This window comes from Equus asinus, chromosome 25 (genome assembly GCF_041296235.1).
Source record: "Equus asinus isolate D_3611 breed Donkey chromosome 25, EquAss-T2T_v2, whole genome shotgun sequence".
Lineage (NCBI taxonomy): Eukaryota > Metazoa > Chordata > Mammalia > Perissodactyla > Equidae > Equus > Equus asinus.
In genome coordinates this window covers 41,646,805-41,662,868 of record NC_091814.1, presented here as the reverse complement: position 1 = coordinate 41,662,868, position 16,064 = coordinate 41,646,805, and the positions used below count along the sequence as shown (strand labels likewise).

Below are 16,064 nucleotides of genomic sequence, written 5' to 3'. Positions count from 1 at the left end.
GAGGGCTTGTCTCTATGTGAACAATTTAATACACAGAGACTTTTTTGTTTTTGATAAAATGAAGTTACATCTTTAGAAATTGATCCCCAAATCAAATCACACTTTCAGTAATTTATTTAAAAGAAATGGAGAGCAAAACATTATGTGTAATTCAGTAGATTTTTGATAGGTCATCATTATTTGCACATGTGAATTAAACCTTCCTCAGTTTGGATATCCAATTGTATAGGTGCCTGTGGGCTCATTCACAGCTCTGTGGATGAGTCCAGCTAATCTGCCCCAATGGGGCTGTATTAACACTCATTTATCCCCGAGTCAAGGGTATTCCTTGGCCACCACTGTTGCATCTTGTTAGGGAAGTGGCCATAGTAGATGTAAGTGTGAAAGGCAGCTTCTGTCACCAAGGAGCTGGCTTTGAACTGACTTATGAGGACCCAGCTAATTATCATTGACAATCAGACTTTTGTTCTAAGATACAAGGACAGCATGCAATCAGGTGTTAAATGTTGTGTGGTTCTCTGGATGTTCAGAGAAAGGAGAGAGGGATGTGAGTTGCTGGAGTGCAGCACCGCCTAGGCAGGCTTTGGCTCACAGTCTTATAGCTAGGAGGGGTCTGAGAGGGCCCTCTATCTGACCACCTCATTCTGTAGATAAGAAATGGATCTATTCCTTCTCTTCTTCCTCCACAACACCTATTTATTAAGCACTTTCTATGAGCCAGACTATAGTAGACGTTGTATTTTTTAGCTCTCCCGCGTCCGGCTTCTCCGATTGCCCCCGGACTCCATTATGGGAGACTCTTTTATTGCTGGTGCTCTTGGTTGGGGGTCTTGTTCATTTTGGAAGTAGGCAGAGGACTGTCCCAGTGCAGCCAGATGGGGGTCGGGAGGACATGTAACTTAAGCTCGTCCCCATGACTTTTAAGCTAGTGACACTATGACAGTACAGTTGGCAGACACAGTCCTAGCAATATCCACTGTGGCCTACGAATCGGATTTCCTGGATTCTTTGACCTTTGCCAAGTGGAACAGTTTCCTGTTGCTGCTGTAACAAATTACCAGAAACCTGGTGGCTTAAAGCAAATTTACTTTCTTACAGTTCTGGAGCTCAGAAATCCACAATCAGTTTCACTGAGCCAAAATCAAGGCTTCAGTAGGGCTGTGCTCCCACCAGAGGCTTTAGGAGAGAATTCATTTCTTTGCCTTTCCTAGCTTCTAGAGATGCATTCCTTGCGTTCTTTGGCTTTTGGGCCCTTCCTCCATCCTCAAAGCCAGCAGCATAGCATCTTGCCTCAGTCATCACATTGTCTTCTTCTTTCTAATCAAATCTTCCTGTGCCTCCCTCTCATAAGGGTACTTGTGATTACATTAAGGGCCCACCTAGATAATCCAGAATAATCATGCCGTCTCAAAATCCTTTATCACATCTGCACAGTCCCTTTTGCCATATTGGGTAACATTCACAGGTTCCAGGGATTATAATCTGGATATCTTTGGGTATCTTATTCAGTCTGTTACACCAAGATGTCTGCTTTCCTGTTTTCCCAGCCTGGTCTTCCAATACCCTCCAATTCTGGAACCAGCTATATTCTCAATATACTTCTTCTTCCTTTTTTTTTTTTTGGCTTAGGAAAACTAAAATCAGTTTCTGTTGCTTACAACCAGGAACTCTACATGGTAAATCAACACTATGTGAAGAACTTTACAAGCATTATCTCTTTTAATCGTTACATCAACCGTCTTAGGAAGGCACTGTATCCGTTTCGCAGATGAGAAGACTGTAGCTCAGAGAGGCAATTGCGTAAGCCCAGACTGCTAGAGTGGGTGATGGAACTGTTATTTGAAATCAGCCCGTATGACTGGAGAGCATGTGCTTAACCACTTTCTCAGAATCCTGGTTCAAGTCTCTTTTGATTGTAGAACTTTTCCAGGTACAGGCAGGATGTCATCTGAGCCCCGAAGTCTGGATCATATTATTTAGGCAGGGGAGAGAAGGTAAGCGAGGGGCATTCCAGGCAAGAGGGAGGCTGGAGAGTAAGAAGTGAATCCAAGAGATGTGTTAAAGAAAGGATATGATAGACTTTGGTGTCTCGTTGGAGGTAATATAGTCAAAGAGATGAAGGAGCCAACCACCTACGGAACACTTTTAAGTGGATATGGCAACTCATTTATGTTGACTACCCATGTAAATGATATCCTGACTCAGCTCTGGGGTGGGAATCCAGCTTGAATTAGATTCCTTCCTGCCTCCTCTTGGTCTCCTCATAATATGGGCTGGTTAAACACCTCACACCCTTGGCTAGTGTTAATCGGCCTTTTTGCACAGATATGAACAACTTGCCTTTCAAATGCTAATGAGGTTCTCGCTCGGGATTTATATGGGTGGAGACAAAACGGATCATTTCTGGAACTCAGGAGGGAATCCTGGGCCTATTCTAACAGACCCCTGGCTTGTGTCTCTTCTCAGAAGACAACTTGTACATTTGTTTAGGGCTCAGGCAGTGACTGGGAGGGAAGCTCTTTACCTGGTCATTTCTAGTCACCGCGTAAGTAGAGTTGCCTGATTTAGCAAATAAAAATGTGCGATGCCTAGTTAAATTTGAATTTCAGATAAGCAACACATAATTTTTAGTGTAATATTTGTATAATGCTTCAGGGTATTTCCAGCCATGGAAGCGTACAGTGAAATATACCTGTGAAAGGAGACTGTTAAGCCTGGATTCACGAGGAGGCTAACAGAACCCCAAGGTCAAAAGGAATGCAGGGTTGAAGGAGTCTTTGGGTGACTGACTTGGGGAGAGACCATTTGGTTGAGTCGCCCAGAGCATCCCCTGCATTGTCTGCTTGGCTGGGCCCCTGCAGTTATGGTCATGCCACACCCCCAGGATCTCATCTGCCTCCTTTCTCTTCTTACCTGCCTACCACTAAAAGCAGAAACGTTAGAGGTAGGGCTGAGCCATGTCATCCATCAAGAAACAGTTTTTGAACCTTTACAGTGTACAGAGCATTGCCTCTGTGCTGGTGGTGGTCACAGGTTTGTGTTTGCTCCCTGACTAGCCTCTGCTTTGGAGGGAAAGTAGTAATTAAGCACCCCTCTGTGAACAGAGCTCTCTACGAGGCTCTGTGCTCATGGTGACAAAAGAAATAGACAACACAGCCTCTGCTTCTGAAGAGTGCACATATATGCCTCTTGGGATGGTGGAGAGCTTAGGCTTTTATTAACTGGGAATTGGAGTTATCCTTAGCGGCCTCACTCTGATTTTGTGCGTGTGTCTCTCTTCGTGTGTGTGTATGTAGATACTGTGGCGGTCATCACCTGAGGCACAAGAAGCCTCAGACCCTGCTGGTCCTGGGAGTGGTCAGTGGCAAGTTTGTCGGAGTTAGTGGTTTGTGGCCTTGGAATGGGGGGAACCAAGTTCACTGCTTTGTTTGGGGACCAAATACTGTGACCTTGGTATTTTTAGCACCATGCTGGACTCAAGAACAGTGGAGCCGCCCAGTACTGAGATGTTGCGCAGCCTAATGGCAGAGTGGGAAGGGAATTGGCTTTGATATCAGAAGAGAACTGACTTTAACTCCTGGTCTTGCTGTTTATTAGCAAGTTAATTTTTTCTGAACCTCATCTTCTTCTTCTGTGAGGTGGAGACAATAGTACTATTAGGATATTTTTGAGGATTTAACCAGATAACGTATATGAAAATGCTGGCAGGTAGAAAGCACTGTATTTGTAACTGTGGTGTTTCCCGTTCTCATGGCCCTTTGTAAACACCTCTGTTATGACAGTCTTCACGGTGAATTATAATGGTTTCATTTCAGTGTCTGTCTCCTTCCACTAGACTGAGGACTGGGGCTTTTTCCTATTGTTTACTTTCCTCTAGCCTCCTGCATCGGACCTCATATATTGGAGGAGGCCTAGAGCTGCGCTGAGCTGTCTACTCTTCAGTATTTGAGTTTTGCTGGGAGGCAAGTCTTTAAATTTTGAGTCTTCCTCCTTCCCTCCCTCTCTCCTGAACTCTCCTCCTGAAGACTGGGAAGATCCTTTCCTGTGGGATCTGCTTTGGAGCAGGAGTCTTTGAAGTACATTGAAAGATCCTCATAGGCTCTAAAATGCTCGAGGTCAGACTTCCAGTCTACTCCTGGATGCCCAAACTGATGCGTGGCTGAGTAGTATCCCAGCTACATGCTACGTGCTCTTTTCATCAGTAAGTTCTAGGGTTTCTGTGGTATTTCTGTCCTTTTAATCTCTGCTTTGACACAGTTATTACTTTCATCAGTGCAGTTCGATCCATCAAGCATTCATTGAGCACCTCTTACTTGCCAGCCCCTGGGTTAGGTATGTGGGAGGTAGAGATGAGGAAGACAGTATCTCCGTTTGAAGTGTTTCAGATCTCATCAGGAAGACAGATGAGAAAACAGAGAATTTCTCTAGGATGTGGTAAGGGCAGTAATGGCAGTAGGCACAGAATTTTATGGGGACACAGAGCAAGGCCCTGTTCCTCAATTATCTTTTCTCCCTAAGAATCCCATTGCCTTTGCTTCTAACAGATGGACAGGGGAGCCAAATTGTAATTCTTGCCCTTGAGGACAGTTTGAGCACTAGGAGTTAGGAAGCAGCCAATGGTCAATGAGCTAAAGGCCCAGTTGACAGCCTTCCTGCATGGGATGAGAGAAAAGAAAGTACTGCTCACTGTTTGCAGATGACATGATTTTATGTGTAGAAAACCCTAAAGAATCCACCAGAAAACTATTAGAAATAATCAACAACTACAGCAAAGTTGCAGGGTACAAAATCAACTTACAAAAATAAATTGCATTTCTATACACTAATAACTAAATAGCAGAAAGAGAAGTCAGAAATACAATCCCATTTATAATTACAACAAAAAGAATAAAATATCTAGGAATAAATTTAACCAAGGAGGTGAAATGCCTATACACTGAAAACTATAAGCATTATTGAAAGAAATTGAAAAAGACATAAAGAAATGGAAAGATGTTGCATGCTCATGGATTGGAAGAATAAACATGGTTAAAAATGTCCATATTACCTAAGGCAATCTACGGTTTCAATACAATCCCAATGACACTCTTCATGGAAATAGAACAAACAATCCTAAACTTTATATGGAACAACAAAAGACGCCGAATACCCAAAGCAATAATGAGTAAAAAGAACAGAGCTAGAGGTATTACAATCCCTGACTTCAAAATACACTACAAAGCTACAGTAATCAAAAGAGCATGGTACTGGCAGAAAAATGGACACACAGATCAATGGAACAGAATTGAAAGCCCAGAAATAAAACCACACATCTGTGGACAGCTAATCTTTGACAAAGGAGCCAAGAACATACAATGGAGAAAGGAAAGTCTCTTCAATAAATGGTGTTGGGAAAACTGGACAGCCACATGCAAAAGAATGAAAGTAGACCATTATCTTGCACTATACACAAAAATTAACTCAAAATGGATTAAAGACTTGAATGTAAGACCTGAAACCATAAAACTCCTAGAAGAAAACATAGTCAGTACATTATTTGACATCAGTCTTAGCAGTATCTTTTTGAATATCATGTCTACTCAGGCAAGTGATATAAAAGAAAAAATAAACAAATGGGACTACATCAGACTAAAAAGCTTCTGCACGGCAAAGGAAACCAGGAACAAAATGCAAAGACAACCCACCAACTGGGAGAAAATATTTACAAATTATATATCCAACAAAGGGTTAATCTCCAAAATATGTAAAGAATTCACACAACTCAACAACAACCAAAAAACCAAACAACCCAATCAAAAAATGGACAGAGGATATGAAGAGACGTTTTTCCAAAGAAGATATACAGATGGCCGCTAGGCACATGAAAAGATGTTCCACATCACTAATTATTAGGGAAATGCAAATCAAAACTACGAGATATCACCTTACATTTGTCGGAATGGCTATAACTAACAAGACAAGAAATAACAAATGTTGGAGAGGATGTGGAGAAAAGGGAACCCTCATACACTGCAGGTGGGAATGCACACTTGTGGAGCCACTATGGAAAAAAGTATGAACATACCATATGATCCAGCTATCCCTCTACTGGGTATTTATCCAAAGAACATGAAATCAAGAATTCTAAGAGATTTATGCACCCCTGTCTTCACTGCAGCACTACTCACAATAACCAAGACATGGAAGCAACCCAAGTGCCTGTCAGTGGATGAATGGACAAAGAAGATGTGGTATATATATATGTATATACACACAATGGAATACCACTCAGCCATAGAAAAGACAAAATTATGCCATTCTTGACAACATGGATGGACCTTGAGGGTATAATGCTAAGCGAAATAAGTCAGAGAAAGACAAACAGCACATGATTTCACTCATAAGATAAATAAACACATGGATAAGGAGAACAGATTAGTGGTTACCAGAGGGGCAGGGGGTGGGGAGAGGACAAAAGGAGTAAAGGGGCACATATGTATGGTGATGGATCAAAACCAGACTATTGGGGCCAGCCCGGTGGTATAGTGGTTAAGTTCACATGCTCTGCTTTGGCTGCTTGGGGTTCACAGGTTCGGATCCCGGGCACAAACCTACACTGTTCATTAAACCATGCTTTGGCGGTATCCCAAATACAAAAAATAGAGGAAGATTGCCACAAATGTTAGCTCAGTAACAATCTTCCTTAAGCAAAACAGAGGAAGATTGGAAACAGATATTCCTGGCTCAGGGCCAGTCTTCCTCACCAAAAACAAAACAAAATAAAATACACTATTGGTGGTGAACATGGTGAAGTCTATACAGAAACTGATATGTAATAATGTCCACCTGAAATTTACACAATGTTATGAGCCAATGTGACCTTAATAAAATAATTAAAAAAATAAAAAGAAGTTTCCAAGGTCCAGGGGAGCATGGAGCCAGAGGTGGCATGACCCTGGCTGAAGAGTGGCGGGGCTTGGAGGCCTTGGGGTGTAGGTAGGTGCCACCGAGGGCTGCACTTGGTAGAAAGAGCATGGACGTATCTCAAGGCTGGCTACACAAGGCCCCTGTAACAAATGACATATTTTTGCTTCTCTTTCAAGTTAGCTTTACTTTTATTCTCTTTCCCATGCGAGCATTCTTATTTCTCTGACCTTTGCTTCTCCATCAGCTTTTAGTTCTTATTTCCTTTCTTGCTTTCATCTCCGCGTTTTCTCTCACAACTCACTCCTCAACGTCTCATTCCTCCTTTCCCTCTACCGTTTTGTCTTTCTCTCCACACTTGCGCCTTCTTGACTTTTAATTTTGCCTTCTGCCCCTTCCTCCGTGTTCTGAAATGTATCTTTTTCGACTGAGGGTTGGGGAGGGAATTTTCATTTGCAACAGCCCTTTTTATGATACAAAAGAGCATCTTGTGTGTGTCTGGGTATCCTAGGAAACAGGACTCTGGTGTCTGAACGCGCAGATTCTAGCTGCTGTGTTTGTAAGACAAGAGCGAGCCAGAGGGACAGCAGTCTCCCCATGTGCATCTCAGAAGACAGTGCTGAGCTCCTTCCTCTGTTAGCAGAATCAGCTGAACCATGACCCCATTTTTCCTGGGGTTCTGGTTCTCTTTCACTACACCTGGAAGGTTCTCTTCCTCTCTCTCCTCTTTCCTTTGTTTTTTTCTCTTTCTGTCCTGTGTTTCAGTCCTGTTTTCCGTGTTTCTCCTTGCTCTCTCTTCCCCTCAGTTTCCCCCCACTCATTAGAGATGATATCTCTCCCCTCCCTAGTTTCTCTCTTCGGCCTTGGAAGATAGAGCCAAAAGCAGTGTCAGAGACTCTGCTGCCCATAGCCCCTCCTTTTCAGATGAGACTGTGGAAGTTTAGGTTGGGAAAGATGGAGAAGACTTGGGAAGCTTGCCCAGCTCCCGAGATTCGTTGTGAGAGTAGGATTGGTTTCTGGTTCTTATTTTAAGCTTAGATTAATATAGAATTATAAAATTTTAAAGTTGAAAGACATCTCTATTGGTCCTTTAAATGACCTTCAACGCAATGTCGGAAGCTTCTTTACTTCTTAATAGATAGTCTACAGCCTGCGCTTGAATGCTTTTAATGTTGGGAAGTGTACTACCACATAATGCAGTTCCCTTTGTTGTTGGCTTCACAACTTGTTTCAAAGTTATTGCTCGTGATTATAATGTCCTGGATTTGTGTAGTTTGTCCCTGTGGGTCCTATATCTGCTTTCTCAAGATATACAGCATAAACCTTTCATTTGAGTTCTCTTTCAAGTATTGAGGGCACTTCAGGTATCTTCTTCAATACTTGAAATATTTCAGAGAGGTTCCACCAAAAATAATTAAATGAAATAAACCATTCTTGCCACCCTTTGACTTTACAGAAAAATCAGTTTGCTGAATGCCTCATTCCCCAATAGTTCCAGATAGCTGAAATTGTCCTGGAGAGGTTATGAGGGAGAAAAGGCATTCCACTGCAGAAGGAAGGCTAAAATTAAAGTTGCAAAAAGAAGATTATTAATATTTGTGTTAGACACAGTGTCTATTTTGTGCATTGTAGTTTACAGAACATTCTTAATATTCAACACCGTGTCATTTCATTTTTATAACTAGGCCCTGGTACTGCCTCATTTTGTACATAAAGGGAGTAAGGCTCACAGAGGTTGAGTGACTTGCCTCAAGCCACCCAGTTCTCAAGTGCATGAGTCAGGAGTTAAGCCCAGTTCTTTGACTCTTGGTCTTCTGTGTCTTTTATAAATACTGAAGTGTCTCTGTCTCTCCAAAGTATCTGCAATGTCATGGGAAATAAATTGTCTCCTCAAGACAAGGTACTTGGTGTACACAATCTATTAGGATTGTTATGGATTTTTGTTTCTTTCTGGATATGGCTGTGGAAGTGGAAAAATGGAGGCAAAGAAACCAAATCCAGGTCATGCAGTGTTTTGGGGCAATTATAAAAATACTGGATGGGAACCAATGAAGTTACTCCCTAACATAAGCATCAGTGAGATTGACTGGTTTGGTGAAAATTCTAAGTGTCAAGGTGGAGAAGAGTGAGTTACTCCTTTACTACAGTTGATCCAGAGAAAGTCTGAAGGAGACAGGGGTCAGGGTAATCTAAGAAAATTTTGAAATAAAAAATGTGAGGGGTAAGGGCCAGCCCAGTGGCACAGTGGGTAAGTTTGCATGCTGTGCTTCAGCGGCCTGGTGTTCACTGGTTCGGATCCCAGGCGCGGACCTACAGACTGCTTATCAAGCCATGCTCTGGTGGCATCCCACATCTAAATAATTAGAGGAAGATGGGCACAGATGTTAGCTCAGGGCCACTCTTCCTCAGCAAAAAGAGGAGGATCGGTGGCAGATGTTAGCTCAGGGCCAATCTTCCTCAAAAAAAAAAAAAAAAACGTGAGGGCATTGGTAGGTTGCAAAGGGGGGAAGGAGGTTGGCAAGGGGCAGAGATGGAAAGTAAGGGACAAGGTTTGGGGGCAGGAAGAGGACAGATACTGGGGACCTTGTGTTTTACTCATGATTTGGAACTAGGATTCTGATATGATGATACGTTTTCCTTCTTTGTAAACTGAAACCCAGATGTGGCTAAATTTAATGCTGCTCAGAACCGCCATGATTCACCCGAGCTCAGGTGCACCCTCACGCAGCTGGTGTCGGCTCTGTGTGCTTTGCAGGCTGATCTTGCTTTAACCCAGCTTCCCGTATGGAACCGGGGGAGAAAGCCAGACTGTGGTAACCTTGACCCTCTGTGTCTCCATCCGCAGCATCCTGGCCACCGCGGGAACCCACTTCAATACACACGTGGACCTGAGGACCCTCCGGGCCGTGCGTGTCCTGAGGCCCCTGAAGCTCGTGTCAGGCATTCCTAGTGAGCATTCACCTTTCTTCTTTCTCCTCTGCTAATAGCTTTACGGACATGTCATCAGCTGGGTCCAAGGGCTAAGAGAATTTGGGGGAAACAAAAAACAGTTCCTCTTGGAGGAAGCCCCAGTGGTAATAAATAGTGGGGATGTAGCAGCTGGCATAACATTTCATTTTTAAATTTAACAGCTTTATTTTTGGATAATGAAAAATTTTACAGAAAATTTAGAAGGTAAAGCAAATGATATAAAATAAAAATGAAAAACACTCATCCTATGACTCAGAAATAACTTTCGTTAACATTTTAGTGTATGTTTTCATTCATTTTTTCCTGTGCATTTTAATATAATCGGGACCGTTATGTATATATAGTTTTGGATTTTGTCATAAGCATTTGATTTTCCTGACATTAAAAATTCTTCAAAAATATCATTTAAAATCTGTATTGTAGTCTTTGTTAGATGGGCCATGACTTGTTTAGCCATTTTTATGTTGCTGGTTATTTGTAGCTTTTTCCAGCTAGAAGTAGTGCTACAACAAACATCTTTTTACTTAAATCTTATTCAGATCTCTGATTATTTTCTTAGAGTAGAATCCTAGAGTACAACTTTTGGGTCAAAGGATATGGTGTTTTATAAATGGTGATTTTACTAATTGTGCTCCCCCAACAGTGATGGGAGAGCTGCGTCTGAGATAGATAGAGAACAAAAGATCAACTTTGTTCTTGCTCTCAAGGGACTTACAGCCTAGCAGGGTAATTCCCTTTTGGAAGGAAGCACGTTCTACTAAGTTTAATCTATAAGGAGAATCCAGGAGACACCATGGGTGAAACAAACGAGGGAAGGCTAATAGGCATGTAAATGATCAGGGAGTGGTGAGGAGGAGGACGGGATTGGTCCCCAGGGGAAGGGATGATGGCCATCTTTGGCTTGACTTGTCCTGCTTATCCTTTGGTGAATTTATCGTCTCAGGACCCATGGTTCTTTTCCCTCAAAGACTTGCCCTTCTCCTAGGAGAGGGTAAACTGAGGCTGCTCTATTGGATGGTGCTAAGTGAGGGCTCCGCTTACTCTTCTCTTTCCTTCCCTCCAGGCCTGCAGATTGTGTTGAAGTCCATCATGAAGGCCATGGTGCCTCTTCTGCAGATTGGCCTTCTGCTCTTCTTTGCCATCCTGATGTTTGCTATCATTGGCTTGGAGTTCTACAGTGGGAAGTTGCACCGAGCATGCTTCATGAACAATTCAGGTAGGGTCACTATTTTGTCCTCTACTTCTTCCCTTCATCTCCCTTTGGGTGTTTGGGGCAATTTCAGGGCATTTGGAGACTGGTTGGAAAAGTATGTGCTATCCCAAGCCTAGAATTAAAGTCAGAAAATGCCCAGGAAGCAGCCTTTTGAGGCACAACCAGCCTAGACTAAAGATCTCCACTGGACACTGATATTGCAAAGCAAATAACCTCTGAGGTCTGCAGTCAGAGGATTTCAAATAGGATGTCTCAGTTCCCCCGTCCCATGGTAGAAGGCTATCAGAATGCAGGTCGGAAACCATTTGTCTGACGAAGTACTGTTCGTACAATGGCCTCTTTGGCCCAGAAGCCATGGAGACCCAGGAATCCAGAGTCTCTGGAGTCAGACTTGCATCCCTCCAGGTCTGTGGAGACGTTTTTCTTCTATGCTCCATCTCATGATCTTCCCCTCTCTCTGCCGTGACCCACACATAGTGTAAAGGACTGAGGGAGCTCTGAGCTTGGCTTGGCAGGGGGGCCTGGGAGATGGGTGGGGGTGCACAAACCCCAGATTCTTGTCTCTTTGTATCATATGGTTCTTTGCAAGTTGAGTAGAGTACCCTAGGAGGGGTTGAAGAAGCCCAATTAAGTACCATTTTTTTTATGAAAAGGATCTTCAAAGGACACCTTCCACCTTAGATTTTTATTTTTTATTTCTGTCTTATTCAAGACCAGGAATTTAGGCCATAAAAACCAGTAGTTAAGACCTAGGCAAGGGACTGTAGTATATAATTGTCCCCAAGGGGCCCAAAAAGAACTCAAGGTTTATCCTGGAGTCTGAAGTTAGAAAATCAGTAAGATTCTGCCTTCACCTCAGACCTTTCTGTGTGATCCAGTCCTGTGAATTCTGTGGTTCTCAGGCAAGGGGAGAGGATGTTACCTGCAGAAAGTGGGCCAAGTGGAGAAGAGGCTCCACTTTCAGAGGAGGTTGGGAAATATGGGCTTGAACACATGGACTGTGAGCTGTGAGGCGTAGAGAGGCCAGAGCGGAGGGAGACTGAGACGAAGGACAAACCCTACTGTAGGAAATAGAATTGTGTGCTTGTGGCTTCCTGGGGTCATTTCGAGATCATTCTAAACACCATGTGGTTTATCTTCCACCCTCCAAATGTGTCTGCAGGTATTCTAGAAGGATTTGACCCCCCTCACCCATGTGGCGTGCAGGGCTGCCCAGCTGGTTATGAATGCAGGGACTGGATTGGCCCCAACGATGGGATCACCCAGTTTGATAACATCCTTTTTGCTGTGCTGACTGTCTTCCAGTGCATCACCATGGAAGGGTGGACCACCGTGCTGTACAATGTGAGTAGAGCTGGCTGGGGGAGGGAGCAGGAAGGAAGACATGTGGAATGAGCCTTCTGGGATTGTTTGGGCCGGTCAGCCTGGGGAAGAGGAGGGCTGGGGATGTGTGTGTGTGTAGACTCAATCATGGGAAGGCTTTGCAGTTCATATCCTTCCACTGTCTGGCCTCTTGCTAGGTAGAAGCACACTGCTTCTTAATACGGTTAGGAAATTGCATCTCACGTTGGATGGGTGAATAAACCAAGTTAAATCAGATCACCTCAGCAGTTATAGAGTATGTTCTGCTACAGCTTTGACGTGGTAGTGGGGTTTGGTGAGGGGTACCAAGATGTATCGATTTCTTGGCTGCTGTCTTGAAAGAGCTTACCATCCGTTGGTGTGGGAAGATATTACAGTAGTTCTCAACCTTGGCAGTATGTTAGAATCAGCTGGAGCATTACAAATTTACATCACCTGGGCTCCACTCCAGACAAATTAAATAGGTATAGCTAGGGGTAAAGACCTATCATTGATTATTTTTAAAGCTTCCTAGCTGATTCTAATATGCAGCCACTGTCAAGAACCATTGCATTACATGCATGTAAGAAACATGCTTAATTGTAAGACTCACTAGGGATGCTTGTTAAAAATTCGGATTCACAGGCCCTTTCTCTGCACGTTTTGATTTTGTGTAGCTGTGAATAGTTGGTGAGCTGTACTTTTTACAAGTGTCCCTGGTGGTTCACATGATTGGGCATGTTTGGAAGGTTCTGAGGTGTGCATAAGACAAGGCTGTCTAACTGCCTGTCAGGGATGCTGGGGAATTTTTGCATGGGGACAAGGTTAGACAGGGTGACCACTGAAGTCTCTTCTGCCTCCTGGAGTCTGATTTTAACAATTTATGAAAGGCATGGTGCAGAGTCTGAGTTCTAAATGAGAACTTAGACTAAATGGGGAGATGCATAGGGAGCCTAGGTGGGCAAAGCAATTTGGGCAGGTTGCCTTTGTAAATAGGTGCTTACAAAGGTCTGTACCCTCACATGCATCCAGCAAGCCCAGCTCAAGGTAGCTACCTTTGGAATAGTCATCTTTTACCTGCACTCCCACAGCCTGCCTTTATCCTAAGGTGCCCTCTGTTTCCTTTGAGCCTGATTCCATCTGTATAAAACTTATTGGGTGGGGCATGGCGTGGCTTATACAAAGGCCCCTTTAGAAGGAGCTCTGGGTATAATCTACACTGGAGGGAAAGGAAATGCTATGTCTCAGAATGGACTCAATCAGATTATAACGCCTGGAGAGCCAGGGTGTGTGTAAGACCTGTAATACTAGGTGCTTGGTAAATGTCCATTACTAACCTGGATCCATTCCCATATAGCTGGAGCAAGGCAGGATGGAGCTTTGCAGAAAAGAGCCATAGGCTGTTATGCTAAAGCTCTAAAGGGCAGTGAGGAAGTCCCAAGGGCCAGCTTATGCCCAGCAAGCCCAGGGGTTATGTGTGACCTAGAAAAACCTTGAGGACACTCTGGGATTCTCACCAGTTGTGAGAGGTGACAGGAAGGAGGGAAGGGAGGCAAGATTGATGCATGCAGTCGCTCCTCATTTGAGATGTGAAGAATGTCTTGAGGCCATGTCACTCAGACTAGCCAGGTGCCTCTGGAAATTACAGCACTGGCCCCACAGTGGCTGGTGTCACTTGTGGGGCTTTGGGAGTGATGTATTTCAATTACATGTGTAGACTCACCTAAGTGATGTGATAAATGCATTGAAAGCCTGAAAGGGGAAGTGTTGTATTTGAAGATACAGGCGCAATCTGTTGGTCCTCTGGAGCCAAGGTTCAGGTGGTACTGAGACAAGCAGGAGCACAGCTGGAGAATCACTCATCACTAGCATTAGTTCCTTTGTTCATTCATTCATTCTTTCAACACATGTTAAGTGAGCATCTACTGTATGTCAAGCACTGTGCTAGGCATTAGAGAAACAGAGGGAGAAAAAAAGTGCCACGTTCCCTGCTCTCATAGTGCTCTCTTCCAATTCCCTTCTATCTCCAGTTATCTACCCAACATAGGGATGGAGGTCACATGAAGGGACAGTGATCTTGCTCCCCTCCCTAGGTTTGCTCTATCAAGGAAGCAGGGAGGAGAAGAGGTCAAGCTGCAGATCCCCTGAAACCTTTCATTGCATGGGCTCCCAGGGCTAGACTCACGCTCCCTCTGACTTCCAGGCCATCAGTCATTGAACTTCAGTTTACTGAAGGCCTCCTATGCTACCCCTGTGGCTGGATCCAGGGTTGAGGGAAGTAGTTGAGCTGTAGGGCTGGTTTCCAAAAAGAGGCTGGCTTCTCTTGGGGCAGAATGAACTTAGGTCCACTTAGAAATGACATCACTTTCCAATGCATTGGATCTAAGGGCAGAGCATGGAGCGCGGGAATCCATAGGCAGAGGTGATAGGCATAGTTAGGTGGATAACTACACCTTGGTACAGGATAAGTTGGATGAAAAAGGCACCCAGTTTTCAGCCAGTGGAAAAGGGTAAAGTCTGGCTCTGTAGGAAGAGAGAGCCAGCAAAGGCTGGGCTTCACTTGAGCAGCAAACTGTTGGGGAGCGAAGCATGACCCAGGCAGAGCTTTCTTACAGGAGCTGGATGCAGATGCTGGAGTTAGGGTTGTCTGCTGACAACGGAGAAGCAGGTTCAGAGTAGTGGACTCTTCATGCTGTTGGACATAGGGCTTGCAGTATATGGTGGAGTCGCATCATTTAAGCTTTTAATTTACCCAAATTCACCCATTCAGCTTGGGTAGGAAAGAAGGACTGGGAGAGGGAGGAAAATAGCGATTTAAATAGTACAGATTAATTCACCTCCCTTTCCTCTGAATGTGCTTATTATGCCCATTGAAAGTGTGAGATTAGAGTTGCCTAGGATCTTGGCTGAAAAATTGAAGATTCTAGTAGCCCGTGTCAACAATACCTGAGTATTTTTCTTTCTTCTCTTAATTTTAACTCAGGGCTTTGTAATGACAAAATTTTACGTATATATTAGAACTGGTTGCACACCGTGGAATTGCCTAAGAACAACTAGTCAACTTAATATTATAAATACATGTATGTATTATGTACGTTTCTGCATATAGAGAAATTGCTCACTGTGCTATTATCACCACCACCACTAATAAGATGCAAATATAGCACTCTTCATTTCCCTTTCTACCACTTATTCTGAGAAGGCCCAATTCATCCAGCTGCTGCATTTCCACACACAGGCCACAATGAAAAGGGGAGCTCCTGTTTCCCCATCCAATGCCTCTTCTGTTCAACAGCAGCAACAAATATGTAAAATTTATTGGCACCAGTTTCACCCAAACCAATTGGAGAACCTTTAGGTTTACACTGCACACAGAAGCTCTCTCAAGCATGGGGACTCAGTTTAACCTTTTAATATGCAACTTAAATACTTCCTTCCTGTTTGCGTCCCTTTTCTGCTGAGCAGGCTCTTCCTGAATGCCTCCTGTGACCCGTGTTGTCCGCCATTGATTACTATTAACTTCTTTTGCATGTAGCTTTTCTCATGATTACATATTATTATAAGTGGGGGAGGGTTCCATTGTCAGGGCATCCTGGAGTCCTGCATGCTCAATTTAGTCTCTACCAAAACTTCAACT

At 43.7% G+C, this 16,064-nt stretch overlaps 1 protein-coding gene across 4 annotated transcripts in view; it reads left to right on the top strand.

The window, feature by feature from the left end:
* Nucleotides 1-16,064, top strand: part of CACNA1E (calcium voltage-gated channel subunit alpha1 E) — a 370,728-nt gene that overhangs the window by 154,469 nt on the left and 200,195 nt on the right. For all 4 annotated transcript variants that reach the window (XM_070497320.1, XM_044758026.2, XM_070497319.1 and 1 more), the window contains exons 5-7: nt 9,749-9,852; nt 10,937-11,089; nt 12,249-12,430. In XM_070497320.1, coding sequence (XP_070353421.1) covers nt 9,749-9,852; nt 10,937-11,089; nt 12,249-12,430 — 439 coding nt within the window. The remainder of the gene's footprint in view (nt 1-9,748; nt 9,853-10,936; nt 11,090-12,248; nt 12,431-16,064) is intronic.